This window comes from Tursiops truncatus, chromosome X (assembly GCF_011762595.2).
Source record: "Tursiops truncatus isolate mTurTru1 chromosome X, mTurTru1.mat.Y, whole genome shotgun sequence".
Taxonomy (NCBI): domain Eukaryota; kingdom Metazoa; phylum Chordata; class Mammalia; order Artiodactyla; family Delphinidae; genus Tursiops; species Tursiops truncatus.
Window position 1 is genome coordinate 78,191,142 of NC_047055.1, and position 27,637 is coordinate 78,218,778.

A 27,637-nucleotide genomic window follows, 5' to 3' on the forward strand; every position below is an offset into this window, starting at 1 on the left:
CTGTGCTATCTCTGCAACTTCCTTGTAAATCTATAATTATCTCAAAATAAAAAGGTTTTCTTTTAAGATTGGGGCTGTTCTAGTGGCTAAAGACACGAATGCAATGTGACAGCCTTGATTAGGTTCTGATGTTAAAAAAGATAAAAGGCGGGGAGGGGGAAGGGTGAGCTGTGACAAAGCGAGAGAGAGGCATGGACATATATACACTACCAAACATAAGGTAGATAGCTAGTGGGAAGCAGCCGCATAGCACAGGGAGATCAGCTCGGTGCTTTGTGACCGCCTGGAGGGGTGGGATAGGGAGGGTGGAAGGGAGGGAGACGCAAGAGGGAAGAGATATGGGAACATATGTATATATATAACTGATTCACTTTGTTATAAAGCAGAAACTAACACACCATTGTAAAGCAATTATACCCCAATAAAGATGTTAAAAAAAAAAGATAAAAGGCAAGTTTGGAGAAATTTGAATATAGACTGGACATTAGACGATATTAGATGATATGAAATTATTGTTAATTTTCTTAGATGTCATAATCATATTGTGGTTATGTGGGAGAATGTCTTTATTCCCACAAGATGAATGCTGAAATATTTAGGGGAGGAGTGTAATGAAATCCATAACGTACATTTGAACGGTTCAGAAGAAATTGTAGATAGATCGATAAAGCAAATATAACAAGACATTGCCAGTTGTTGGCTCTATGAGGAAGATATATAGGTGTCCCTTGTACTATTCTTTCAACATTTCTGTATGTTTGCAAATTGTCATTTTTAAAAAAGTTGGAGAGGATATGTGGAGGATATACATGTGATAAAGCAAGTATAGTAAAATGTTAATGAGAATCTAGGTGGCAATTGGATGTTTGTTCCCTGTAAAATTCTTTCAATTTTTCTGTATGTTTGAAAATTCTCATGTTAAAATGCAGGGGTAAAAAACCTGAAGAAAAATGATCACAACCTCATGTCCTTCCCTAGTACTCCCAATCCTGCTTTCTCTGCTCTTTTTCTTTTTTCCCATAGCACTTATCACCATATATCGTAGTATATACTTCATTTATTTATCGTGCTATTTTTTGTCTGTGCCCTTTCACTAGAATGTGAGCACCCCAAGGGCGGGGATTTATTGTGTTTTGTTCTGTTTGCTGCTATATCCTCAAATCCTAGAACAGTGTCTGGCACATAGCAGGTGCTCAGTGAATGCCTGTTGACTTAAGAATGAATTTCTGTAGCCCTAGGGCCTAGGTCAAGGTCTTGCACAGAGTAGGTGTGCAATGAATGTTTGTTGAACTGAGATCTGAGATCTGCAGGAGAACTTAGAATAGACCTGTTGGACTTGAGTGGTTCAGAGCGTGGACTCTGGAGTCAAATGGCCAGGATTTGCATCGTGATTCTGTGACTTCCACCTGTGTAACCTAGCTGTATTAACATCTCTGAGCCTCAATTTCTCGGTAAACGTCGGATAATAATAGTAGCACCTTGGTAGGGGTTTTGTTTGCATGTAAAGCACTTAGGACTTTGTGAAGATTCAATAATTGGTAGCTAATGACATAAAGAACAGCAAAAAGATAAGAGTTTTCCCAGCATGTCATCCTTCTTCCATCCGCCAACAGACTGAGCCAGGAGAGGCTAAGGAAATGTCCTTGGATAAGTATTCCCAACTTCTTCTCCAGACACCCAGATTTCTTTCACTTCAGATCTCTTCTTACCTTTCCTTCTGCCCTGGACTTTCTTTACTCTCTTGGCATCCTGAAGCTCTTTCCCCCATCATAACCATGCAGGAGTGGAGTTGAGGAGACAGGAATCTGTGCACCAGGGACAAAAGCTTAGAGCTTTCCTTTCCTTCTGTTCTAGGCTTGAGTCCCTCATTGGTGATGGAAGCAGGTCAAGTGTGAGGTTGCAGTCATTTCGGGGCCTGGAGGTTGAGAGAACAATAGTCCTGAGGAAGAGGCCCTGACAAGAGAGTAGCCTCCTAAGCTGCCCTCTTCCTTGGTCCCCTGTTAGGAGAGAGCACCTCCCTCACCCTGCTCTAACGTCCCTTCGATCTGTTCTGCCGCCTCAAGTCTTTACTTCTGGTGGCCCCAGCTCAGAGCAAGCCCGGGGACCCATTGAGCATCTCCCTGCAACTCCCTCTTGGTAGTGGGGTGGGGTGGAGTGGGCCGAGGACAGGCTGAAATTGGAGATTAGGGGGCACGAGAGTGGGGGCTGAGCTCACCCGTGGCACAAGTCCCCTGTCCCTGCCCTAGGGTTGGCCCTACCCCCGATATCTGGGGAGCTGGGGCTGAGCCTGGGGGCGCCACTGCCTCTGTTCCTTTAAGGAGCCGCTGTTTAGCATTCCTGCCGCTGCCGCTGCCGCTGCCTGACTCTGCACGCTGATTGGCTGGAGTCAACTGAGAAGGGAGCCAGGGAGAGATGCTCTTGACTCCACTCAGATCCATCCTGGGGACCAGTGCGGGAGCGGTCCTCGCAGCACCCAGCTTCTGCCCAGGCTCCCGCTTCTTCTTTGCCGCTGGGCCTCGGCCCAGGAGCCACGACGGGCGACACGGAGCCGCCAGTGCTGGAGGGGGAGCCGTGGGTGCGGGGCAGCGTGGGGGCAGAGGCCCCGGGACGCCCGCCCGGCCCCAGGCCCCGCTCCGCCCGGGCGCCCCCACGGGTGCCCCCCCCTTCCTGGTCCGAGCAGTGTGAGTGTGCCCGGGAGCCTGGCGGCAGCGGCGGCGGCGGCAGCGGCGGTGTGGAAACCGGCGTGGGCTGGGGGGTCCGGGCCGCGGGGGGCAGTGCCATGCACAAGCACCAGCACTGCTGTAAGTGCCCCGAGTGCTATGAGGTGACCCGCCTGGCCGCCCTGCGGCGCCTCGAGCCTCCCGGCTACGGGGACTGGCAGGTACCCGACCCCTACGGGCCAGGTGGGGGCAATGGAGCCAGCGCCGGTTACGGGGGCTACAGCTCGCAGACCCTGCCCTCGCAGGCGGGGGCCACCCCCACCCCCCGCACCAAGGCCAAGCTCATTCCCACCGGCCGGGATGTGGGGCCAGTGCCCCCTAAGCCAGTCCCGGGCAAGAGCACCCCCAAACTCAACGGCAGCGGCCCCAGCTGGTGGCCCGAGTGCACCTGTACCAACCGGGATTGGTATGAGCAGGTATGGATCAGCAGAGGGGGTGGTGGTGGGACAACCCACGGGGGCTGGGGAGTGGGCGCCTGGAGGCCTGGGGTGCAGCACGGGTTCCCAGGGCTCCCAGCCCGCAGACCCTGAGCCCTAGCATTGCAGCTGGGCCAAGAGAGGCGGTGTGTGCTTCCCAGTGTGTCTGTTTGGGGGTCTCCATTTGGAGGGGATTGGGAGGAGCTGTGTGTCAGGAGGCGAAGGCATGGCGGAGGGGCACATTCTCCCGTGTGGGGGGATTGGGTTCGCCTCAGCGTGGGCGGGGGGGGGGGGGGTTAGCAGTGTCTCTGTGTCTGGCAGGGGGCGGGAGGTTCTGCGGGGGCTGTGTGCGGTGTGTGTCTCCACAGGAGGGGAGGAGGGGGCAAGGTGCTCTGTGTAGGGGGGACGTGTATGTGTGTGTGTGTGTGTGTGTGCGTGTGTGTGTTGAGGTGTGTGGAGGAAGGCAGTGGAGCTCCTGTGAATCTATGTCGAGGAGCCCATGTGCCCAGCTTGCTGAGCTTCATCCCTTGATGCCATGAGTCCCTCTCCGTCCTAGTCCCTTTGTGTGTGAATGTGCACATGGACATGTGGGGACGTCTCTCTGGATGTGGAGGTGTCTCTGTAGATGAAGCTGCAGGTTTGGCTGTGTTTGCCTGTGTGTGTGTGGCTACATGTATATGAGCATGTGGCTGCAAGTGTGTGCACGCGTGTGCCTCTGTGTGTGTGTGTGTGTGCGCGCGTGTGCGCGCGCGTGTGTGGTGTCCCTGGTGAGAGGCGCTTGACAGGCAAGGGAGGGGAGGGGGAGGAGGCGAGAGACACGTCCCAAGCAAGGCTGAGAGGCTGCTGAGAAGGATGGACTCTTTTGTCCAAGCAGCTCTGAAGTGTGTATGTGTACTCAGGGGGCGAGGGGGGGACTGAAGCCAGCTTCCTTGCTCCAGAACAGGCATGATGCCTGGAGCCAGGCAAGGGGCAGCTGCTATGGTGCAGGGACTGGCCCCGGTGGGGCATCTTCCCCTTGGGTACCGCAAGATGTGGGAGAACTTGGCCCCCCAGTCCTGACTTGGCACAGCTTGGGAACCCCTGGGTGCTGGGCACAACTCCGGCTTCCACTCCCAGCCTAAATAAACTGCCAGCTTAGAAAATGGAAGGAGCATCTGTGGGAGAAGCAGCAAAATGGAGGCTGGGCCGGCAGAGCCGGGTCCCTGGCATGCATGGCGGAGGGCCTGTCTGGTTATTCGGCTCTGCAGCCCCCAGGGTAGGGAGAGGGGAGGAGGAGGCTTTGTTGTGGAGGGCAGGTGCTGGCTGCCCCAAGCTGGTGACCGTTCTGGCCACCTCTGTCCCCCTCTGGGGATCAGATGTGCTCTCACTCAGAAGCAAAGGTGGGGACTTCCTGGGGAGAGGAGTCCTCGGTTCTGGCCTTCTGTCTGTCCACACTGACTGTTTCCTGTGTCCCTTGCCTTGGCCCCTTGCCCTCTCTAGCGGATTCTCCTCCATCCTGGGGCCCTACCCTTGTAAACACTCTCTTGTGCTTGTCCTGCTCAACTGGTAGATAGGTGCCAGTCCCAAGGCTGGGCCAGTTGGTCAAGGTTTCTTTGCCAGGGCTGATCCCTGGCTGGCTCCTGGCCCTGGGAGCAGGTTCCCTGAGGGGGGTGGTGGGAGGCTGGAGGGTGGACCAGTGGAAGCTGGGAGCTGCTGGGTCTCACCAGAGCTGGACTTGAAGCATGGCTATCACATGTGGGCACACATGGTGTACCAGATGCATACAAGAGCTACATGGAAATCCTTTTGCCTATGTGTCTGTTGCATGGTACTTCAGGCAGTGGTGTTGGTTTGCGGGCTCTTAAGAGCCATCGGTTCTTCCTCCTGGGATCAGGGACAGGAGTAGGGCTGCAGTGAGAATCCTCCCACCAACTGCTAGGGCTGCAGGGCAAAAAGCCCTGGGGCCAGGCTCAGAAAAGGTGGAGGCATGACTAGCCAGCCCTCTCCTCCTCTCTGCTTTTCGAAGCCAAAGCTGTGTGGGGTGTAGGTGGGAGGGGAAGCAGAGCAGGGCATGCAGAGGAGCCCTCACCCTGGGTTTGCAGCTTCCCTCTTCCGACGAGGAGACCAGGGGTCAGGAAAGGGGCAACACAGCCAGAGAAAGATGGGGGAGGGGCACCAGGCTATCTGGGGAGAGAGGCAAGAGGGCTCCTCCATTCTTGGGGATAAGAGTGAAAGCCAGGGAGCAGGTGCTACTTGTCTGTCCAGAATCATATTTTCACTTGACAGTGGCCACAAGTAAGTCCTGTCTGAGAGGCCATCTCTATGGGTTGGTCAGACCAACCCTGTTTCCATCCCTTTCCCTCGCTTCTCCTCCTGTGGCTATTGCATGTTGAAGGCTGTGGACTCTGCCGCCAATCAGTCCATGGGTCATCAGCTTCTCCCTCATGGGGCATCTTGTCCACTCTGCTCCTGTCCTATCCCTGGCTTTGCCTCTGACTCCCGAGCAGATCCCTTTCTGCTGGGAAACTCAAAGGGTTCGGGATCAAAAGCCCCTCGATAGAAAATGGATTGACTTCTGCCCATTTGAGGAATTGGGTTCTTGGGGACACAGGAGATAGAATGAGGGTTCATGAGGTACTCTGAAGGGGGGAACTTTTCTTTTTCCCACGAGCTTTGCTGGGCAAGGTGATGAGTGGCCAGAACATCAATGGCCTTGGCAGCTTGCTTCACTCAAAAGAGCATGTGGAGATCCAGGTTCTAGCCCCTGCTCTGCCACTAACTCCCGGTGTGCCCTTAGGCACAACCTGCGTCCTCTCTGGGCCTCAGTGTCACTATCTGTCACATGGGAGAGGTTGAACAAGATGGTATCTGCTGCCCTTCCAGCTCTGACATGGTGGGAGTCTGTGATCCCAAGTCAGGGAGAGCTGTTGTTCAGAAGGGGTGCAGGTCCCTGTCCAGGCCACTGGGTGCCCCCACGGATGCTGAGTGTGGCATGGTTTGCCTGCCATGTTCAATTTCTGCCATCCCCCTCAGGCCAGCCCTGCACCCCTCCTAGTGAACCCCGAGCCTCTTGGTGAGTGCACCACTGGCTGGCTCGGTCCCAAACAATTGATCTGGGCTAAATGAGCAGCTGGGTTGGGCCTGATATGGCTGGAAGCAAGGGGAGGGGGGGGCCTCCTCAGGGTCAGCCTGTCCCATCTGTGGCCAACAGGTGTCTCAGGGTCAATTTGGGCTCTCCTACTACTCTGTGGGGAGTTGGGGGACAAGCAGGTTGACCAGGGGGTAGGGGGGAGCGGCGCAGGAGGCACTTAGGGCCCTGCCTGTGTCTTCCCCTAGGTGAATGGCAGTGATGGCATGTTCAAGTATGAGGAGATAGTCCTTGAGCGGGTGAGTCTGGAGGTGGGGCAGGATAAAATGGGAGGGCAGGGTTAGAACGGGGAGAGGGGAGGGCCCTGAACCTTGGTCTCAAGACTCGTGGGGGACCTGCATTGAGAGAATGGGGAAACGGCGGCCCTCAGAGACTGCATCACTGCATCAATCAATCAACTGTCTAACAAATATTAATTGACCTTGCTCGCTGAGGCCTGGGGAATTGGGGAGGGGATGGCTTCGCTGAGGCCTCCACGCCAGAATGGTCAGCACAGGCTGAGAATCGGCCAGATTGGTGACGAATGTGCCCCAGCCTGCCGTGGCCCCTTCTGAGGCCTGGAGAAGCTGCTCTTTGGGGGCAGGGGTAGATGGGGCCCTGGAAACCCTCCCCCATGCCTTCTGCATGAGAAAACTGTGCCCCTCCACTTCCTTCTGCAGGGCAATTCTGGCCTGGGCTTCAGCATTGCTGGTGGAATCGACAACCCCCATGTCCCCGATGACCCTGGTATCTTTATTACGAAGATTATCCCTGGTGGAGCAGCTGCCATGGACGGGAGGCTGGGGTGAGGTGGCCTGGAAGCAGGGCTGGGGACGGCAGGGGCAGGATGGAGGTGAGGGGAGGAGGGCCGCCTGGCAGGATGACCCTTGAATTAGATCTGAGATGGGGAGGGGTGAGGAGGGAGGGGAAGGGGAGGTGAGAGGAAGAGGAGGAGGTGGGAGAGGGGGTGGAGGGGGGGTGGCAAGGTGTCATGCCTCTTGGGCTTCCCCCACAGGGTGAATGACTGTGTGCTGCGGGTGAATGAGGTGGATGTGTCAGAGGTGGTGCACAGCCGGGCGGTGGAGGCACTGAAGGAGGCCGGCCCTGTGGTGCGGTTGGTGGTACGGAGGCGACAGCCCCCACCAGAGACCATCATGGAGGTCAACCTGCTCAAAGGGCCCAAAGGTGCGGCCCTCTGGGTTCTCGTGCTCTGGCCAGAGGCCCCTGGTTCGCCCTGTAGGAATTGGAAGGGAATACCCTCACTTCCTTCCTGACTCCCTGGTGCAGCTCACATCCTTCTTTCTTGAGCTCACATCTCACCTGTACTGACCTCGGGATGGCAGCCTGGTGTTTGGGATCCCTGGGGGGAGCTCCTGTGGGGCTGGTGGCTTGGCTGGGTGCGGGGGATTGGGGTTGGGATTGACTGCGTGTTCTAACTTCTCCTTGTGTCCCTCTCCCACTCCCTGCTGGCTCCTGCCCAGGCCTGGGTTTCAGCATTGCTGGGGGGATTGGCAACCAGCACATCCCAGGAGACAACAGCATCTACATCACCAAGATCATTGAGGGGGGTGCTGCTCAGAAGGATGGACGCCTACAGATCGGGGATCGGCTGCTGGCGGTGAGACAGCCTTCCTGGGGATGCCCAAATGGCGGGGTGGGGAGGTGGAGCTCTAGTAGCCTCTCCCTCCACCTGAACCTCACTCAGGGACTAGGCATCATGGGAAATTTCAAGAGCATCATCTGAGTTGTGTGTCCCCAGATAGCAAGGCCCTAGTCCTCTTCATGGCTGGAACTCCCTCACCTGTCCCCCCCTACCCCCTGTTTCTCTGCCCCTCACAGCACTGTATTTGGACCTCTGTTAGATAGAGCACTGTTGAATTTCACTGAAAGGGCACCCCTCAGTGTTCCCTGCAGAGGCCCTCCCTTCTTCTCCCCAATGCTAGCCCTAAGGCCTCTCCTCTCCTAGGTGAACAACACCAATCTGCAGGATGTGAGGCATGAGGAAGCTGTGGCCTCGCTGAAGAACACATCTGACATGGTCTATCTGAAGGTGGCCAAGCCAGGCAGCCTCCACCTCAACGACATGTATGCACCCCCCGACTACGCCAGCAGTACGTACCAGTCTGCCCTGTCCCTGTCCTGAAGCCCTGCCCCCTGGTTTCTGGAAGGGAACAAGTTTATGCTCCTTGTTAAGAGAGAGAGAAGGAGAGAGAGAGAGAGAATAAGGCTGGTGCTCAGGAAAGCTGAGTCCAAATCCCAGCCCTGTCCCTTATACCTGGGTGCCCTTGGACAAGTCCCTTTCACCTGTCTTTAGTTTCCTCTTTGGCAAAAAGGAGCTAATGATATATGTGCTGCCCTCCTCATAGGACTGCTGCAAGGATCAAATGAGATCACGGACGAGAAAGCCCTTGGAAAACTGTATCAGGCTATAGAGATGTGAGGGATTATTATTAGTCACACCTCTAGTCATGCCTTTCTTTGTAGATTGCCTTGACTTTAGCTCTTTCTAAGACTCACAGGAGTGAGCTCAGGATTCAGAAAGGGACTGTGGAGGAGGAACCCCAGGGGGTGGAGTGGGGAGGAGACGCCTGAGGAATCTGCATCCCTCGGTCTGGTCTCTTTACATCTGAGGTGGGGGGGGTGGTCAGCCCTTGGTGGCGGGTGGAGTAGGGTACCACTGGGGAGTGGTCTCGGAACTTTTCTCTCCCTTTCTCGATTCCAGCTTTTACTGCCTTGGCTGACAACCACATAAGCCATAACTCCAGCCTGGGTTATCTCGGGGCTGTGGAGAGCAAGGTCAGCTACCCTGCTCCTCCTCAGGTTCCCCCCGCCCGCTACTCTCCTATCCCCAGGCACATGCTGGCTGAGGAGGACTTCACCAGGTAAGACCCCCTCCCCCGCCCCGCCCCTCCGCATCCTACCTAGGGATGGGGCGGAGAGGAATTGCTTCTGGCTGGCCACAGGCCTCCTCGTAGTATGGCATAGAAGAGGATAAAGCCCTCATACCTCGTGTCTTTGGGGTCTGAGGCCCCCTCTCAGGCCCTTGGGACCCTAAGGAGGGACAGAGGTGGCTGCAGGGACAAGTTCTACCATCAGGGGGAGTGCCAAGTGTGTGGCCCCCATTCGAAAGTGCAGAGAAAGGGTAGGATGGAGTGTTTAGGGGGCTGAGGAGGTGGAGGCTGCGGGATTTCCTGCCCCGAGACAGTTGCAGCCCCCTCTGCTGCAACCATTCCACGTTAGAGAAGAGAGCAGTTCAGCCGGTGGCGTTGGTCCGGGATGCTGGGAGGCTGGCGGGCCAGGTGGCCTCGCACGCAGGGAACGGCCCCGCCCCACTCTGGAGGCTGCTGCCGCTGCGGAACTGGTTGGACCGGCAGGGGTTCCGGGGGACAGGTTTGCTGCAGGGTGGGGCCTGGGAGGCTGCTGGGCTGGCTGCAGTAGAGCCGGAAGGGTAGGCGGACGGAGTTGGCGGGGGCGGGGTGGGGGGGAGCTGGAGGAGCCATGGAGAGGGCACGCAAATTCTCAGGCTCCGGCTTGCCCCTGGGCTTGGGCTCAGCTTCGGCCTCGGCCTGGAGGAGGGCTTCGCGGAGGAGGGCTTCGCAGAGGTGGGCCTGGCCGCTCCGCTCCCTGCGGCCTGGAGGGGATGCCAGGTAGGAGGAGAGGAGGGCTTTAGCAAGAGCATCCGGGTCTCAAGGAAGGAGCCTCGCACCTGAGACTGGGAGCAAGAAAGGAAGAGCCTCGGACCTGGGGCTCCTCAGATGAAAGATGCTTAAAGTGAAGGCAGTGGGCTGGGCAAGTGTGCTGAGTCAGGTTGTATGGATATACAGGAGCCGCAGCTGCTCTCGCTGCTCTCACTTGATGACACTGACCATTTACAGAGGGATTCCTTAGACATGGTTAGTTGGAGTCGGAGTTTTCATGTGTTTGTCTCCTCTCTTCAGTTAGGCTCCTAAGCTTCTTCTGGGGACCTGGGATTTCTTTATCTCTATCTCCCACATCACCCAGCAAGGGTACATAGTGCTAGCTGTTGACTAAATCTGTTGTTGGGGAAAGTAGGAGGGGTCATAGTTGGTCGGTGGATTTTTGAGACTGCGGAGAAGCATGTATAAAGTAAGTATGCACAGTTTGTGGGTGGTGAGTGCAATCAACCCCAGGGCCATCCCACAGCCCCTAACTGATTCCCCTTCTTGTGGCCCAGGGTTCAAATCACACCAGTTGGTAGGATGGGAGAATCTGGGGAGGAAGAGGACCAGTGAGTGGGCTCTGAGATATGGTCTCTAGAGCCCAGGGTAGGGGTTTGTTGACCAGAGAGAGTCGGAGACTGTCCACTGGGAAGTTGACTCCAAGCCCTCAGGAAGAAGGGAGGAAGAACAACTGAAACTTGGCACCTGGAAGCAAACAGCAGCCAAGCAGGTTTCAGGAGAGAAAGGGAGCAACAGAGTATCATACCTAGGAACCTAAGTCCGTCTACAGCCATATGGGCCTTGTTCCAGGCTGGCCCTCGCAGGGACAACAGTTTATACCTACTTTGTCCTGACCCTTCCACTCCTTTCCCACCAGAGAGCCCCGCAAGATCATCCTGCACAAGGGCTCCACAGGCCTGGGCTTCAACATCGTGGGAGGAGAGGATGGAGAAGGCATTTTCGTCTCCTTCATCCTGGCAGGAGGCCCAGCTGACCTGAGTGGGGAGCTGCGCAGAGGAGACCGGATCTTATCGGTGAGGAGACAAAGGCAAGGTGGGAGGATGGGAGCTATGCCAGTCTGAAAGGGAGGAGGGAAGACCTGGCTGTCTCCAAGGAATGCTTCTTGAAGTGGGGGAAAGCTAAAAGCTGGAGAAAACATATTCTCTTTTTTTTTTTGCGGTACGCGGGCCTCTCACTGTTGTGGCCTCTCCCGTGTGGAGAACAGGCTCCGGACGCGCAGGCTCAGCAGCCATGGCTCACAGGCCCAGCTGCTCCGCGGCATGTGGGATCTTCCCGGACCGGGGCACGAACCCATGTCCCCTGCATCGGCAGGCGGACTCTCAACCACTGCGCCACCAGGGAAGCCCCATATTCTCTTTATAGATGTCCTTAGTGAGGGACAGGGAACCAGACTTATACTTAAGGAGGAAGTGAGTATCTCTTGGATCTTAACCCTGGCTGGCATTTGACCCCCACAAAGATATTATTATGCTAGAGATATATCCTTTAGGTCTCATCCTAGGGGCAAGGATGGGATATTGCCCATCCTTGGATGAGAAAGGCATCCAAGTAGGCTTAGAGATGGTCTACCCATCTCCCTCTCCTAACTCAGGACAACAGAGGACTCCTTTCTTGCTTTTGGGGTGGCTCATAACTCCTCTCTTTGGACAGGTGAATGGCGTGAACCTGAGGAATGCAACTCATGAGCAGGCTGCGGCTGCTCTGAAACGGGCTGGCCAGTCAGTCACTATTGTGGCCCAGTACAGACCTGAAGGTAGGAGAAGGAAGGTGGAACAAGATGATTTGGGGAGATTAGACTTATTACTAACTGCTGGCTTTTTGCCATCATAGGTAACAAAGCCACTTGACTAGGTCCTTTCTTACACTGGTACAGTAACCTCTTCCTCTCTCGTTTTCCTTCTGGACTGGGGTAGGTTTGGACAGCTTGGGAGCATCAATCAAGGCTGTGCTTAGAGCCTGGTGAATAGGGCTGCAATGCAGCTGAAGGCCAGTAGTGGGCGGCAGTTTACGGGAGGAAGCGCAGAGATCGGGGCGACTGGAAAAAGGGGAGGGGAGGGAGGCAGAGGCGGAGGGCTCAAGAGGCGAAGAACATAACTGTGTTCCCTGGAACAGGAGGGTAGTTCTCGGTTAGAAGGACTTGAGGGAGAAGAGTACCAACCTCTTAAGAGTGCTTGGGCCAAACCTCTATGACCCCCCACTTCTCCCCTCATCAGGGTGACCGTGAAACAGCCATAAACGCGCTGAAAAGGTGATGCTAGGCTCTCCAGGTAGGGAATCGGAAGTGGACCCCCCTTTCCCTGCTGGGGGCCTTCTTTGTGTTCTGCGGGAGCAGTCCCCCGGCTTGGGCGAGTGGGAGGGGCCGGTTATGCAAATGAAAGCATTTGATTGGCTGGGGCCAGCCAAGGCCCAGGTGCCGAGGTGAGCTGCGGGATAGCGCGCCTGAGCCAGCCGGCCGGCGGGGTGGCCATTGGCCGGCCGAGCGCGGCCTCCAGCCTCACGCCCCGCCCCCTGACCCAGGCGAAGGGCGGCGGGCGCCCCTCCTTTCCCCCCTCCCCGCCTCGCGCGCCTCAGGCGTCTCCTCCTCCTCCCTCCCCTCCCCCTCCTCCTCCTCCTCCTCCCCCTCCTCCCCCCCTCCTCCCGCGTGCCCCGCTTTGTGTCCGTGGTCTCCCGCGCGGGACAGAGGGGCCGGCCGGAGCTGGCGGTTTCTCAGCACTAGACCTGGACTCCGACCCGGCGCCAGGTGAGGTGGGGCGGACGGGGGTCAGGCCCCCTCACAGTCCCCCCTAGCCTCTCTACGGTTCTGTTCTCAGACTTTCTCTTTTCCCACACTGCGCCCCCAGCTCTGAGCTCTCCCCGGAATCCCTGGGTCGCGTTTGGAGCCCCTCCCGAGGGTCCCTCGCGGCCCCGCGGAGCAATGCGCGCGGCTGAGCCCCGGCCGGCCTCCACCTCTTGGCCATCACCTCTCCCCACCCACGAACTCTGCCCCTTCTCGCCTGGGACCTCTGTCCGCCCCCCACTCTCCTTCCTGCCGGCGGCTGCGCCCCCAGCAGCTCCCTAATCTCGGTCCTCAGAGGAATTTTCTCCGTCTTCCCCTCCCCCACATCCGTTACTACGCCTCCTTTCCCCCCCACCCCGACCTGGCGACCTCTGGGAACCCCCGAGGTGGGCTTGGTGTTCTAGGGCCCCCCCCCCCATGCCCGCTTTTGTTTGCCAGCGTTTTGCGACTGTCGCCGACTCCTTTCGCCTTCCCCTCCTCTTTGTAAGGCCGGCCTTTGTCCCTTAGGGCAGGTGCTCTGTTCCGTGATGAGAATGGGGAAAGGCTGGCAGCCCTGCTGCAAAGCCGTGAGGGATCGAAAGCGCCTACCTTTGTCCTTTCCGCTGCCCCCCTACCCCTTGTTCAGCGCCTCAAGCCAGGAGCCTGAAGGCCAACAAGAGAGGGGCCTGCAACCTTATGCACTAGGCCCTTTTGATGGGGACAAGTGTAGGGAGATGACTAACAGGAGAGCTTGTTGGTCTGAGGTAGTAGGAAAGAGGGATGCAAATGGACACTTTGAGTCATTTCTTTCCATGTTGGGTGTCCCGCTTAATGACAAGAAACACACATTAGGGTTATTGTTTTTATGATGCTTGGGCGTGCTGTTTGCTTCTCAGTGTAGAGCTCACCATCTGATTTTTATTAGCAACCAATATTTATCCATTTCATGGCCACAACTTAGGCAACGTAGGTTCTGCAAAGAAAATGGTTTCTCTTGCATATTTGTGTGTGTGTGAAGGAGAAATTGATGTGTTTCTTTCGGTTTTGCTCACTGATGCTGGGCACATGGAAACAATACTGTGAATTTGGTGGTAGTATGTTGGAAACTGGTGACTACATGTTTCTCCGAGTTTTGTTAGGAGAATGTAATTGATTTGCATAAAAAGCTGCAAGTTGTCCTGGCTAAAGGGATTCCTTCAGTGTTCATTGCTCTCTGGGCATATTTCTGAGCATTTTTGATGTTTGTCGGGGTGCTGTCTTATGCTAGGTCTCTCTACCATTTGCCAAACAAAGCCTTTCTTCTCTTAGGATTTAGTTGAACTACTGTTGTTAAGTCTCTGCCACCCCAATCTCATTTCTTCCTTTGGTTTGGAAAATCCAACAGGGCCCCAACATGCAAAAGCTTTTTTTATTTTCCATTCAAAAATGGACCCTTGGAAACAGGTCCAGAGAGACTATCAAGCATTCCGTGTTGGGCTCTGAATTTTCTTTGATAAAATGATAGTTTTTAAGAATAAGGACTCCATGTTGATCATTTTATAATTATGTTAAATACTGTTCTTTGGAGGATTGCATTACATAGGCATTTACAAAATGAGTAATCCAAATATATGTTTGTTGGCTAAAATGGCAGAGACTTTGTATGTTATTGGCCAAGTAAGTGTTCATCATTTGTATTTTTTTCACATGGAATGTGGGAGCTGGAAAGGATCACGTAGTCCAACCCCTCATTGTGCAAACCAGAACAGCGACAGGAGAGCAGGGACATGACTTGCCTAAGGTCATGAAGGGAAAGTTGCCGAGGGTCAGCAATCAGTTTAATCCTAAGTCCACCAGCTGGGACAAATCGTGCTTGGGAATACCTGAGAAACCTAAGACCTAGTTAGAGCAGAGGAAAGGAACTGGGAAAATAATAGAAGAGAGGGTGAGGGAAAGATTAGAGTGGTGTCCATGGTGGCCCTTGAGGCACCATTGCCAAACCAGTGCAGCCTTTAGCTAGATATCCTTTAGTACGAGAGCTTAAAAAAAATAGCCTTGACTAATTAGAGCAATCAGAGTAAGAACAATTTTTCTCCTTTTTTTAACAGCTTAATTGAGATATGATTCATACACCATACAATGCATCCATTTAGGTGTGCAATTCAGTGGCTTTTAGTGTATTCACAGAATTGTGCATTCATCATCACAGTCGATTTTAGAACATTTTCATTACCCCTCTCTTTTGAATACATAGAGATGGTACAAGCATTGGAAGGGTGGTAGGTGTAGGACAGTTGCTTCCTGATGTATCTCATCTGGGCAGTTAGGGGCTGGATGGCAGCTCTGACTTTGCTCTAACTGTGAGATTCTTTCATATATCTGGTTGCTTAATGGGTTGAACCCATAATGAAGATAGGAACCTTGTCTATCTATTTAAACTTTGTATTGTGCCTAAGCATGGGTGCTTTACAAATATTTGTATGATGAAGCTTTGGAAAATATTAAAATAGATATAGAAGTGCCAAATGATAAGCTACTACAGTGAGAGATGCTGTTTAATAGTTTCACTCCTGATTGCTCCAAACTGTTGTGGACACAGCAATCCTACCTATTTAGCTAAAAATAGCATGATGTTCTTGGGCATGTATAATCCTGCTTAAAATTCAAATTGAAAATTGAAACAACTGGCTCTTGGCAGAGGCTCTCTTCCAATCTATTCTAAAATGAAAAATATTTTTCTGTGACTTGTGGAATTGCTCCACCAAGGGAAGGATGGTTTTCATGTTATAACATTTTGATTTAGAAACTATCTCCTACATTTTCCACCCTAGTTGCTTTGTGTCAGCCTCTGTTTATAAACTCAGCTAGTATTTTTCTGGAAAGCCCTTTTGTTTTTAGCATAGATTCTGAACCCCAAATCAGGAGGTGAGCCAGAAATTGGTCACTAAGGTAGCTAAACTGGGAACTGATCCTTTGTGACTAGTCTTTTCAACTGGAATATAAATCCATACAGGCTGGGGGTACAGGGAATGAGAAAGAACTAGGGTTTTCCATACTTATTTTAAAGTGCTGAAGAAGCACACTTTTCACCATGGAAACACCTTCAGTAAGGCCTGGAAGAGTGTAAGGATAAGTGTTGGTAATAACTTGAAAGCATAAAAGGGATATTTTCCCCATAACATTTAAGTTTACCACCCCATCTCCCCTGTTTGAGAATGAGAGATGTAAACATAGGTGCCACCCTATCAGCATGATCTCTTTTGAGAGCACAGAGGTGAAAGTTTATCAAGGCAAAGAATCAAAGTTCTGAAACTCCTGTTGCCATCCTAAAAGAAGGCTAATGTAGGGAGGGAAGAAAATGAATTCCTGTTAACAGCATTTCTACACTGAACAATTTGAAGGCAGCTACCATTGTATTTTTCTTTGTGCCCCAGCACCTAGTCCAGAGCTTGGCACATGTTTTGTTGAATTATTGAGTATGTCTGCATTCTAGATGGCTTTGTAAGCATTAATCTTCAGGATATCCCTGTGGGATAGGTGGTATTATCCCTATTTTACAGATGAGGAAAGTGAGGATCAGAGAGGTTGAGTGACTTGATCAAGATCCCACAGCCAGTAAGGGGCATAATCACAATTTGAAGTCAGAGTTCCTGAGAACTTCGTGTCCAGGGCTTTTGCCAAGAGACCACAATGACCTCTCTCCACAGCAGAGAAGCTGTGAGCCCCTTCTCTCTACCCAGAAGATACTGCTCTGAGACTCTTCAGGTGCCAGAAGCTGTTAACAGATGGACTAAAGCCAACTCCCAAATGTCAGCTTTTTTTTTTAATAAATTTATTTATTTTGTTTATTTATTTTTCACTGCGTCGGGTCTTCATTGCTGTGTGCAGGCTTTCTCTAGTTGCGGCGAGCAGGGGCTACTCTTCGTTACAGTGCGCGGGCTTCTCATTGCAGTGGCTTCTCTTGTTGAGGAGCACGGGCTTAGTTGCTCTGTGGCATGTGGGATCTTCCTGGACCAGGGATTGAACCCGTGTCCCCTGCACTGGCAGGCGGATTCTTAACCACTGCGCCAGCAGGTAAGGCCCCAAATGTCAGCTTTTTAAGTCTTGATGACCACAAACTGCTGTACCAAAGGAGGAGGTAACCTGGGGGTAGAGGGGCTGCTGGAAGCCTGAAGGAGATGCCCCCTCTCCTGCAAAAGGAACTTGGACTTGGGAAGACTACCATAGAATGATATTGTGGGGGGAACCTCAGGAGGAGCCAAAAGATGGGAATTGGTTGGCTTGACTTAACAGCAAATGTGTGCAGGCCTAAGAATACTAATGCAGTAAATAGGAATTTCCCATTTCTTCAAGTGAAATAGAGTTGTATTTGTCATTCATTTTTTTATGAACTTACAGTTCACTCATTTAAGGGTGTAATTCAGTGGTGTAAAATTCACAGAGTTGTGCAACCATCACAGCAGTCAATTTTAGAACATTTCACCACCTCAAAAAGAAAAATCCTTTAGCTGTCCCCCCAGCCTCTCCCCACCCCACTGCCCCACCAACCTCCCCATCCCCCTCAGTGCTACTAATCTACTTCCTGCTTCTATGGATTTGCCTGTTCTGGACATTTTGTATAAATGGATTCATATATGGTCTTTTATGACTGGCTACTCTCACTTGACATAGTGTTTTCAAGGTTCATCTGTGTTGTAGCATGTATCAGTACTTTATTTCTTTTCAGGACTGAATACTATTCTATTATATGAATATATCACATTTTGTTTATCCATTCATGAGTTGATGGGCATTTGGGTTATTTCCACTCTTTTGGCTATTATGAATGCTATCTTTGAACATCTGTATGCAGTTTTCTGCATGGGCATGTGTTTTTATTTCTCTTGGTTATATATACCTACTGGATCATATGGCAACTCTATGTTTAACCTTTTGAGGAATGGCCAGGCTGTTTTCCATTGTGGCTGCACCATTTCACATTCCCACCAGCAGTGTGAAGGTTACAGTTTCTCCACATCCTTGCCAACCCTTATTAATATCAGTTTTTTTGATTCTAGCCATTCTGGTGGGTGTGAAGTGATATCTCATTGTGATTTTCTTTTCTTTCTTTTTTTAAAATTTTTATTTATTTACTTTTGGCTGCATCGGGTCTTTGTTGCTGCACGCAGGCTTTCTCTAGTTACGCCAAGTGGGGGCTACTCTTCGTTGCGGTGCGCGGACTTCTCTTGTTGCGGTGGCTTCCCTTGTTGTGGAGCATGGGCCCTAGGCACGCGGGCTTCAGTAATTGTGGCTCGCAGGCTCTAGAATGCAGGCTCAGTAGTTGTGGCACACGGGCCTAGCTGCTCAGCGGCATGTGGAGTCTTCCCGGACCAGGGCTCAAACCCGTGTCCCCTGCATTGGCAGGCGGACTGTTAACCACTGCACCACCAGGGAAGTCCTCATTGTGCTTCTCATTTGCATTTACCGAATGGCTAATGATGTTGAGCATCTTTTCTTGTGCTTATTGTTTTGCTTTGCTTAGTCCCCTGATTCTCACGTTGTTTATAAATTGACTTGAGACCCGAGCAAGCCAACTGTTATTACTCAGGTGATTAGAGGGAACCAGGAGGATAAGGGACTACCTTTCCACTCTTATCACTGTGTGCTGGAGGGCATGGGTATGGATAATTTTATCTAGGAATGCTGACCTGATAAAAATGATAGGGCTCACCTTAAAAAAAAAACCAGAAAACCCTCCAGCTTATTCACATACCATACAATTCACCCATTTAAAGTGTACAACTCAGTGGTTTCTAGAATGTTCAGAGTGGTGCAACAGTCAATTTTAGAACATTTTCCTCACCCCAAAAAGAAGTCCTGTCCCATTAGCAGTCACTTCCCATTTCCCCCAAACTCCTCCCCTCGCCTTCCCTCGCCCAAGGCAACCACTGATCTACTTTCTGTTTCTGTAAAGTGTCCTTTTCTGGCTGGTTCATATAAATGGAATCATACAACATGTAGTCTTTTGTGTCTGTCTTCTTTCTTTCAGCATAGTGCTTTCAAGGTTCATCATGTTGTAGCATGTAACACTTCATTCCTTTTTAAGGCTAAATGATATTCCATCCTATGGTTATACCATAAGTTGTTTATCCATTCTTCTGTTGATGGACTTTTGGGTTGTTTCCACCTTTCAACTACTGTGAATACTGCTGCTATGAACCTCACGGGAGGTTTTTGTGCGGTCAAATATATACCCAATTCTTTTGGGTATATATGCCTAGGAGTGGAATTCCTGGGTCATAAGGTAACAACATTGAACATTTTTGAGGAACTGCCAGACTTTCCCAAAGTGGCTGCACCCTTTTAGGCCCACCCTGTTTTGCAGACTTAGAAGAGAGAAATATGTTAGCTTTCTTTTCAGTTTTGCCTCCTGGGGCTGAACTTTATATACAGGTGTGTGTGTGTGTGTGTGTGTGTGTGTGTGTGTGTGTGTGTGTGTGTGTACTCGTGTGCACTGTGCTTTTTTGTCTTCCATGTAGCCTAAGGACATGGTAGCTAGAGTTGGCAAAGAATTCTGAACCTAGCTAGACAGGTGCTTTCTTGTCCTTGTTACATGGTTTGAGGCAAAATCCTAGAAGCTTTGGTGTCTGTAAAACATCGATTCTTCTGATGGGGTAGAGTGATTAGAATGATATAGAGAATGAATTATTTCTTATTTATTTATAGCTTTTTAGGATTTCTTTTTAATTTAATGTGCTGCTTGTTGAAATCTTGACCCTGGTATTTACACTGTTGCTTTGTTTGTTTGAAGATTTAGACTTATATTCCACAATAGGGTAATTGTTTTATTGGTTTTTTTAAAAAATTATTTTATTATATTTTATTTTTGGGTGTGTTGGGTTTTCATTGCTGCACGCGGGCTTTCTCTAGTTGCAGCGGGGGGGGGCTACTCTTCGTTGTGGTGCATGGGCTTCTCATTGCAGTGGCTTCCCTTGTTATGGAGCATGGGCTTCAGTAGTTGTGGTGCACAGGCTTAGTTGCTCCGCGGCATGTGGGGTCTTCCCGAACCAGGGCTTGAACCCTTGTCCCCTGCATTGGCAGGCGGATTCTCAGCCACTGTGCCACCAGGGAAGTCCCCATGGGCCCCAGTTTTCTGATCTGTAAAATGAGGGGACTGTGCAAAATGATCTCACATGTTTCTTCTAACTCAAATCCTGTGTTAGATAAGTGTAAGTGAGTTGTGAATTCAATTCACAAGTTCCTGTTTGTACCTAGACTGTTGTTGAATCACAGTCTTGAGATTTTGTTTGTTTGGTTGGTTGGTTGGTTTTTTTTTGCGGTACGCGGGCCTCTCACTGCTGTGGCCTCTCCCGTTGTGGAGCACAGGCTCCGGACGTGCAGGCTCAGTGGCCACGGCTCACGGGCCCAGCTGCTCCGCGGCATGCGGGATCTTCCCGGACCGGGGCACGAACCCGTGTCCCCTGCATCGGCAGGCGGACCCCCAACCACTGCACCACCAGGGAAGCCCGAATCACAGTCTTGAGTTAATAACAGTCTTATTTTAATAAAGGTCTTGTCTTCCCCTCTTCTTTCCTGTGATAAGGCTTTCATCCTCTTGAAATAGATCTTTGTTTACTTTTCACCACTTTTCACTGAATTTAGATATCTTAAAAAAACAAAGACCCTAGAGATTTGGGGATTTTTCAACTTGATGAAATTAACACATTTTGTATAAATATGTGCATTGGGGATCTGGATACACATGTGTCCTTCAGATTTTCAAAAAGGAGAAAGAGAATTTTGTAAATCTTGGGTTAAATTCCAAACTAGATTATTAAGAGTTGTTTTTTTTTTAAATGTTGAGCCTTCTTTTAATTTATCTATTTTTATTTTTGGCTGTGTTGGGTTTTTGTTTCTGTGCGAGGGCTTTCTCTAGTTGTGGCAAGCGGGGGCCACTCTTCATCGCGGTGCGCGGGCCTCTCACTGTCGTGGGCTCTCTTGTTGCAGAGCACAGGCTCCAGACACGCAGGCTTGTGGTTGTGGCTCACGGGCCAGTTGCTCCGCGGCATGTGGGATCTTCCCAGACCAGGGCTTGAACCCGTGTCCCCTGCATCGGCAGGCATATTCTCAACCACTGCACCACCAGGGAAGCCCAAGAGTTGTTTTATAAACACTCAGAAAAAAGAAGTGGTGAGCACTGGAACCAGTATTGGTTCACTAAAGTCAAACGAATCATGTCAGACTGCCAAATTGCCTTGATGGACAGGGTTACTGGACTGGTAGACCAAGGAAATAGGGTAAATGTGGTATATCTAGATTTTAGCAATGCATTGGCAGGGCTTCTTTGGTCTACTCTTGGATAAGATGGCAAGGTGATAATAGTGATAATACATTTAAGTGGATTTGTCTGCAACTGGTTGGGTGATCCGTCCCAGAGGAAAATGATGAAGGAGTCAAGAGCAGTGAGGAGGGGAATTTCTAGTGCACGTGTGTCCTGGCTTCATCCTTGGGCCTGTCTTTTTCAGTCTGCCTCCCCATCCCCCTCAAATTATTTTATATTATAATATATATAATTTTAAAATATATAATTTTTAAAATTATATTTTTCCTGGATATATAAATATTACATTCAGATTTGTAGAAAATTGGAACATAACAAAATACAAAGTAAAAAAAGTTCAAATCACCTGTAAAACTACCTCCAGAAATAACCTCGTGTTTGTGTATATTTCCCTCCAAACTTTTATATATCATATAGTATGTATGTATCTCTTTCAAGACTCGGATCATTGTATTTAAGCAGTCTTATATCCATTCTTTTAACTTGGCATCATGCATATTTTATTAAAATGGTTTTTAATAATTAAACAATATTCCATCATGTGTGTGCCATAATTCATGTAATCATTCCCTTATTGGAGGACTTGTAGGTTGTTTGCAATTTTTTGATCTTATAAATAACACTTTGATGGATATCCTTGTATGAGGCTTTTTGTGAATCTGTGATTGTGCCTTCAGAATGAATTCTTTGGAGTGGAATTATTGGGCCAAAGGATATGAACATGTTTAAGACTTTTGATATATTTGATATATTTTGGTATATTTCTCCACCTCCACCAACCTTGCTAACATGGAGTATTATTTTTTAAAAAGCTCTGCAAATTGGATAGGTAAAAATGTTACTTAATTCATATCTTAATTTGTATTTCTTTTTCATAATAGAATTGAACATTTGTGTGTGTGTTTGTTTGTTCATCATTTTCTTTTTTTGTGTGTGGATTGCCTGTTCATACCCTTTCCCCATTTCCCTGTTGACGTATGTTCATTAGTTCTTACTGATACGTAAAAGCTTTAAAGTAGTTAGAATATTAGTTCTTTGTCATATATATTGCAGCGGTTTTCCCCATTTTGCTTTATTATTTTATTTTATTTTGATGTACAGATGTTTTGTTTTTATGTAGTCAAGTCTATCAGTGTTTTCTTTTGTGTATTTCACCTCTGCCCCTAGGTTTGGAAGGGCCTTTCCTACCCTGAGATAAAATAAATGTCTGCCTTTGTTTTATTGTAGTTATTTAATGTTTTTCTTTTTGCATTTAAAACTTTAACCTGCCTGGACTTTATTTATGAGGTAAGATAGGACACTACCTTATTTTTGCTCCAAATATTTAAGGAATACCTTGGTACCATTTATTAGATAATCCATCATTTTCGTGCTGTTTTGAAGTGCCACCTTTATTACACACGCACACACACAACCACACACACATGCTCATAATTTGGATTTGAGGTTTCTTAATTCTGTTCTGTAATATTTTACTCTGGGATTATCAGAGTAAAATATGAAAAATGACCACAGATGTTTTGACAAATAACCAGAAGGGTCTTTCTCTAGGTCTCAGTTTCTGGGTTCCTTCCACAGAAACTTGACCCAAAAGAGATTCAGTTGATACCCCAATAACTATTGTGAGAGAATTCGTGATCCTATTGGAGTGACTACTGTGAAGAACATTTGAATCTAGATTCTCAATTGACATAGTAAAACATAGAAATCAGGGAATTCCCTGGTGGTCCAGTGGTTACGCTTCCGTGCTTCCACTGCAGGGGGCCCAGGTTCGATCCCTGGTGGGGGGAAAGCCGCCGGCTGCGGCCAAAAAAAATAAAAAACAAAACAAAACAAAACATAGAAATCAGTTATATTATCTCAAGTTAGCAAGCTTAGTCATAAAATGTTGTGTGTTTCAGTCACTGTGTTGCAGCATTTCTGTTAAGTGGAAAAGATTGTTGTGAACAAGAGTACCTGCTACCTTCAGGGCAAGGTATTCATTCTCATGTTTTCTAGATGAGGTGTTTTGTCTTGGGGTGGTTCTTACATAGACTTTGACTTATGGGTTAAAGGAGCTAAAGGCTTTGTTAATCTTGCATTTGAATATACTATATGAAATTCTTTTGAATTAGAGAAAAGGCCCTATTTGAAGCTTTTACTCTGATCTGTTGGGTGATCTAGAACAGGGTGAGGAGAACCAATGGCCAGGTCCTATGAAAAACTTTTTCTTAGCTTGATGCGAGATCAAAGCATTTTTCATTCTATTCGTTTCAGACCAGGTGGCTGAATGTCATGGCACATTTATATAGTATAGCGCTTTTGCTCAGTGGCCCTTCCTGCATAATCACTAAGCTCTTTAGGGGACAGAAACATCCAGTCAGTAGGGATAATCTGGATTTTTTTTATGGCATGCTGATATGGCTTGTCTTGTTTTCTGTTTTATTCCCAGTATCAGGACCCTGGTAATGTGTGTGTATGGGTGAGGAAGCACATTGTGACAGTGCAGGGACCAGAATACAATGACACTGAAGTTTCTGTTCTGGGTTAGTCATAGTTCCGAGCCCATTGTTCTAAAAGTAGAGCTGCAATTATTTTTCTTCAAGCAGCATTTGCCCATATGGAGGTCTGTTTGCAACTTTTCTGCCCTCTCATATAGCCTTAAATTCTTTTTATTGCAATTTATACTCCTTAAATTGGTATTTTTTTGACCCAAAGAGTTTAGGATTATTTGCAGATGTGAAGATTTCCTTCTTGTAGATCATATTAAAATTTTTTATTAGACTAGTCCTAGGTTTGATTTCTTATGGCCCTCATTGATTTGGTTCTAAAATCATAATTATGTCAAAATTAGAAGGGAACTGAGAAATTGTCTAGTTTTAGAGGTGTCAGATTCTTTTTTTTTTGAATATAAAACTTTATTGACCACTGTTCACCAGTATTTACAATAAAGTAAACAATATACAGTTGAATAACATTCTGATTACTACAAAGTTATTGTTTTTCCTGGCTTCTGCTGAACCAGTAACCCCAAATACTGAGAAGATTGAGCCTACATGTAAGGAATGGGTTGGGGTAAAGTTTGAAAAAACATGCAGGTCAAGTTTAGATTAGTAAAGTTGGTTCACTCATTTATTCCTGCAGATCCTAAATTGCCAGCATCTCTAACCATCTGATTAGGTTTCCATTAACAAGTCTGAGACATTCCATGTATCACAGTCTTTCAGTAAATACAGCACAGGGATTTCAACTTCTTATAAAAGAATGGTTTGCCAAAAGGAAGCTTTAAATGTCCATTTAACTAAGTCTTGCTTGGCTAATTAACACATACCAGAATTTTTCTAGTTTTTTCATTTGGGTTGACAGAGATAAAATTTTCCTTTCAGGGGTTTTTACATATAAAACTGCATTTATATGATGGTAGATATGGATGCAGATTCTGGTAGGGCTGCTTTAAAAAATTATCCAATTTAAATTGTTTACAGTAATTTGTCTAATTAATTACAAAATTATTTAATTTGAAAGGTTAAGACTTAAATTTTCAATTTAAGTTGAAGTGATTTCTTATATTGCTCAAAATGATAGAATCCCAGAAACATGGGCTTATCCATGGTTGTGAAAGGCTGTTTTTGTTTTGGTAAATGTGCTTAAACAATAACCAGAAAACCCCCAAACCATTTACATATGTATACACATACAAAAAACCCAGAATGGTCCTTAGGCATATATGGGTTAAATGCAAATTCTAAATTCTGATTGAGTAATGACTATGGAGATTTTCCCGCACATTTAGAAAAGCTGTTCTCTAATGCAGAGGAAGTAATATACCGTGGTATCAAACGTTCTTTTCTGCTAAAGGAAGCAACTACAGAAAGCTTTTATTTGTTCAAAGTAACCAGTGCTACAGATGCAAAACAAAAACAAAAACAAAACCCCCCAAAACCCAACAACTTCCCCAGTACTGCTTCAAAACGAACATATCAAACTTGATTTTCATTAGAATGTAGTTATTTCTTCACACTAATAAATCAAAAAAATCAAGACCCAGATTTTTGATAAAAAAAATATATAAAAAGCAATGCAGACAATTATTGAGCTTCATCTTCTGGACAAGAATGCCAAGTTAGTCTCTCTTCATAAAAAACAATTACAAATAAAAACCACAGGGCCTCCCTGGTGGCGCAGTGGTTGAGAGTCCGCCTGCCGATGCAGGGGACACGGGTTTGTGCCCTGGTCCGGGAAGATCCCACATGCCACGGAGCGGCTGGGCCCGTGAGCCACGGCCGCTGAGCCTGCGCGTCCAGAGCCTGTGCTCTGCAACGGGAGAGGCCACAACAGTGAGAGGCCCGTGTACCACAAAACACACACACACACACACACACACACACACACACACACACACACAAGCAATTACAATTTGAGGACACTTCATATTTGCCTCTTTTGCCAGCACCAAGTCCGCCTCATCTGAATGTTTCCATTTCCTGAGAAACATGAATTCTCCACTGCTGTCTGTGGCACCAATTATTCGCTCTGGGTTGAGACCTCTGGCAAAAACCTCTTGGTTTATCAGCAGCATCTCTTTTCTTCTTTGATTTGCTATCATCAGATTCACTGTCAGATAAAGATTTTCTTTTTGTTCCATTTTTTTCTTTACCAGCTTTTTGAGAATTAAGAAATGCTTCAATTAGCTCTGGACAATCTAAATTTCCTTCGGGTTCCCAAGTATTGTCTGCATCTGTAAATCCCTTCCGCTTCAGGAAATACTCCACCTTCCCATTCACTACACGTCGGTCCGGTACTTTTTCTACCACAAATTCTTCAGGTTCTGCCTCTTCGACTTTTTTACTCTCTCCATTCTGTTTCTTTCCCATTTTTTGCAATGTAGTTTTATTGGAGGCCATTTTTTACTGCAGACTTGAAGAGCTATTATTCACCGCCTCCGAGCTGCTCCGGTCCGGGTCTGCGGCTTCCGTTAGAGGTGTCAGATTCTTTAAATAGTAGGCCCCATAATTAGAAACTAACCCAAGTAATAGGCTTCATATTATTTTATAGAGACAAGTTTGTGATTCCAAGAAATGTTGTGCTGTTTGACGATTCATGTACTTATCACCACACTGACAGGTATCTTCTTGATGGGCTTATTTTACTTTTGGCTCCATCCATTTCTTTTGAAAACATGAGCTATGTTGTTGGGACAGATGCTTGTAATTCATACAAATCCTGAGGGTTTGCACTCCAAAGGCAACTGTAGAAACCTAAAACACAATTCATACTCATCAAAATCTGTGACTCTCACGAGTTCTGTACATTTGCACAACGGGTGATTCCTCTGAGCTCAGGGCAGCTCAGCAATGGCAAATGAGGGCTGTATGAGTTTGAGATTGGAACACCTTCACTTCCATAGGAACAAACGAGCCTTTGGGCAGCTATTGCCTTGTTTTGTGTTGATAGCCAACCAAGACACATGCTGTTATTCAGCCCTGTCTTCCCTACTCAGTATTTGTGTGGGGACTCAAGGTCAGGAAGTTACATTTCTCCTTTGCATTCTATTTGTATTCCCGTCTTTCCATTGTTCCTACCTGTCACAATCTGTGTGTCTGAAGTCTGTCATCCAGTTGTCTCCCCAGCCTCATTGTCACTTCCAAATTTGGTAGACATGGTTTTTATTTTATTTTGGAGCATTTACCTTTTATATCTTCATTCAAACCATAGGTAGTCAGTGCTTCATGCAGAGTAAGTACCCTTTTTTGCTTCCCATTGTTTCCTGTCTCTACAACATTTTCCTACCCATAATCAAATAGAACCACATAAGTCTTCTATGGGTTGAGAAACTGAGCCCCTTTCTGCTTTTCCAAATTACTGACAGATGTCATTTTTTATCCTGAGAAGACAGTTTTTCTGTCATTAGGAACGTAGATGCATTTGAGATCAAAGTCTTATAGGGGAGATGGATTTGGAGGCTTGGTTATGTGTCCATTTCATATTAGTGAATATTGTAGTTTCAGTCCTCTTTGATGCTTTATTAGGCTATTAAGTAGGTCTTGAAACCTCTGATATGTTAGTGTTTTGCAGAAGTGGTTTGTGGTTTTGTTGTTCAGTTTTTACCATTTTGGGGTCAGTGGAAGGAGAAAGTTTTGTATTCTTTTTTCTTACATTAGTTCCTGAGGAGTCAGAATTTGAGAATTACAGTGTCTAGGTTTGTCCTGTTGGATCTTTATAGTGAGTTAGCACGTCCAGTAAAGATCGTTGACTCAACAAGGGTGCAGATTGCCACGCTAAACTTTGAGAAGGAAACAAAAACCACATCAAGGAGCTTACAGTTTTGTAAAGAAAATGACATCACCACAAGTTCTGGGCACTAGATTTTAAAAAGGGAGAGGTAGTGGAGGGCCTGGAAACCACGTTAGATGAAGAATGGTTAAGGAAGTAACAATATTTAGCCTGGAGAATAGAGAACTTACTTGGAGTACATGATGGCCAGTTCCTATTATGGCTGATATTATCCCACCTTTTCCTGGTCTTTCAGGAAGAAATTCAGAAGCTGCCTTTGATCCTTTCTCACCCTACATCCAGTCAGATGTCAGATTTTCTCTCCTCTAGCTCCAGCATATTTCCTGATTCTTGCCTCTTCTTTCTGTCCTCAGTTGCCCCCACACTA

The 27,637-nt window shown here is 48.3% G+C and overlaps 1 protein-coding gene and 1 pseudogene across 7 annotated transcripts in view; one reads left to right on the forward strand and one right to left on the reverse strand.

Moving 5' to 3' along the window:
- Nucleotides 1-27,637, forward strand: part of DLG3 (discs large MAGUK scaffold protein 3) — a 65,617-nt gene that overhangs the window by 5,906 nt on the left and 32,074 nt on the right. For 3 of the 7 annotated variants that reach the window (XM_033849857.2, XM_033849859.2, XM_033849858.2), the window contains 8 exons: nucleotides 6,452-6,502; nucleotides 6,923-7,047; nucleotides 7,258-7,427; nucleotides 7,724-7,860; nucleotides 8,209-8,353; nucleotides 8,965-9,124; nucleotides 10,800-10,956; nucleotides 11,594-11,696. In XM_033849857.2, the coding sequence (XP_033705748.1) occupies nucleotides 6,452-6,502; nucleotides 6,923-7,047; nucleotides 7,258-7,427; nucleotides 7,724-7,860; nucleotides 8,209-8,353; nucleotides 8,965-9,124; nucleotides 10,800-10,956; nucleotides 11,594-11,696 (1,048 nt within the window). Of the gene's footprint in view, nucleotides 1-6,451; nucleotides 6,503-6,922; nucleotides 7,048-7,257; nucleotides 7,428-7,723; nucleotides 7,861-8,208; nucleotides 8,354-8,964; nucleotides 9,125-9,728; nucleotides 9,890-10,799; nucleotides 10,957-11,593; nucleotides 11,697-12,156; nucleotides 12,211-12,561; nucleotides 12,684-27,637 lie in introns of those variants that run through there. The other 4 variants (XM_073799040.1, XM_033849860.2, XM_033849861.1 and 1 more) reach the window with 4 other exon arrangements.
- On the reverse strand, nucleotides 25,065-25,927 carry LOC117310384 (chromobox protein homolog 3-like; annotated as a pseudogene).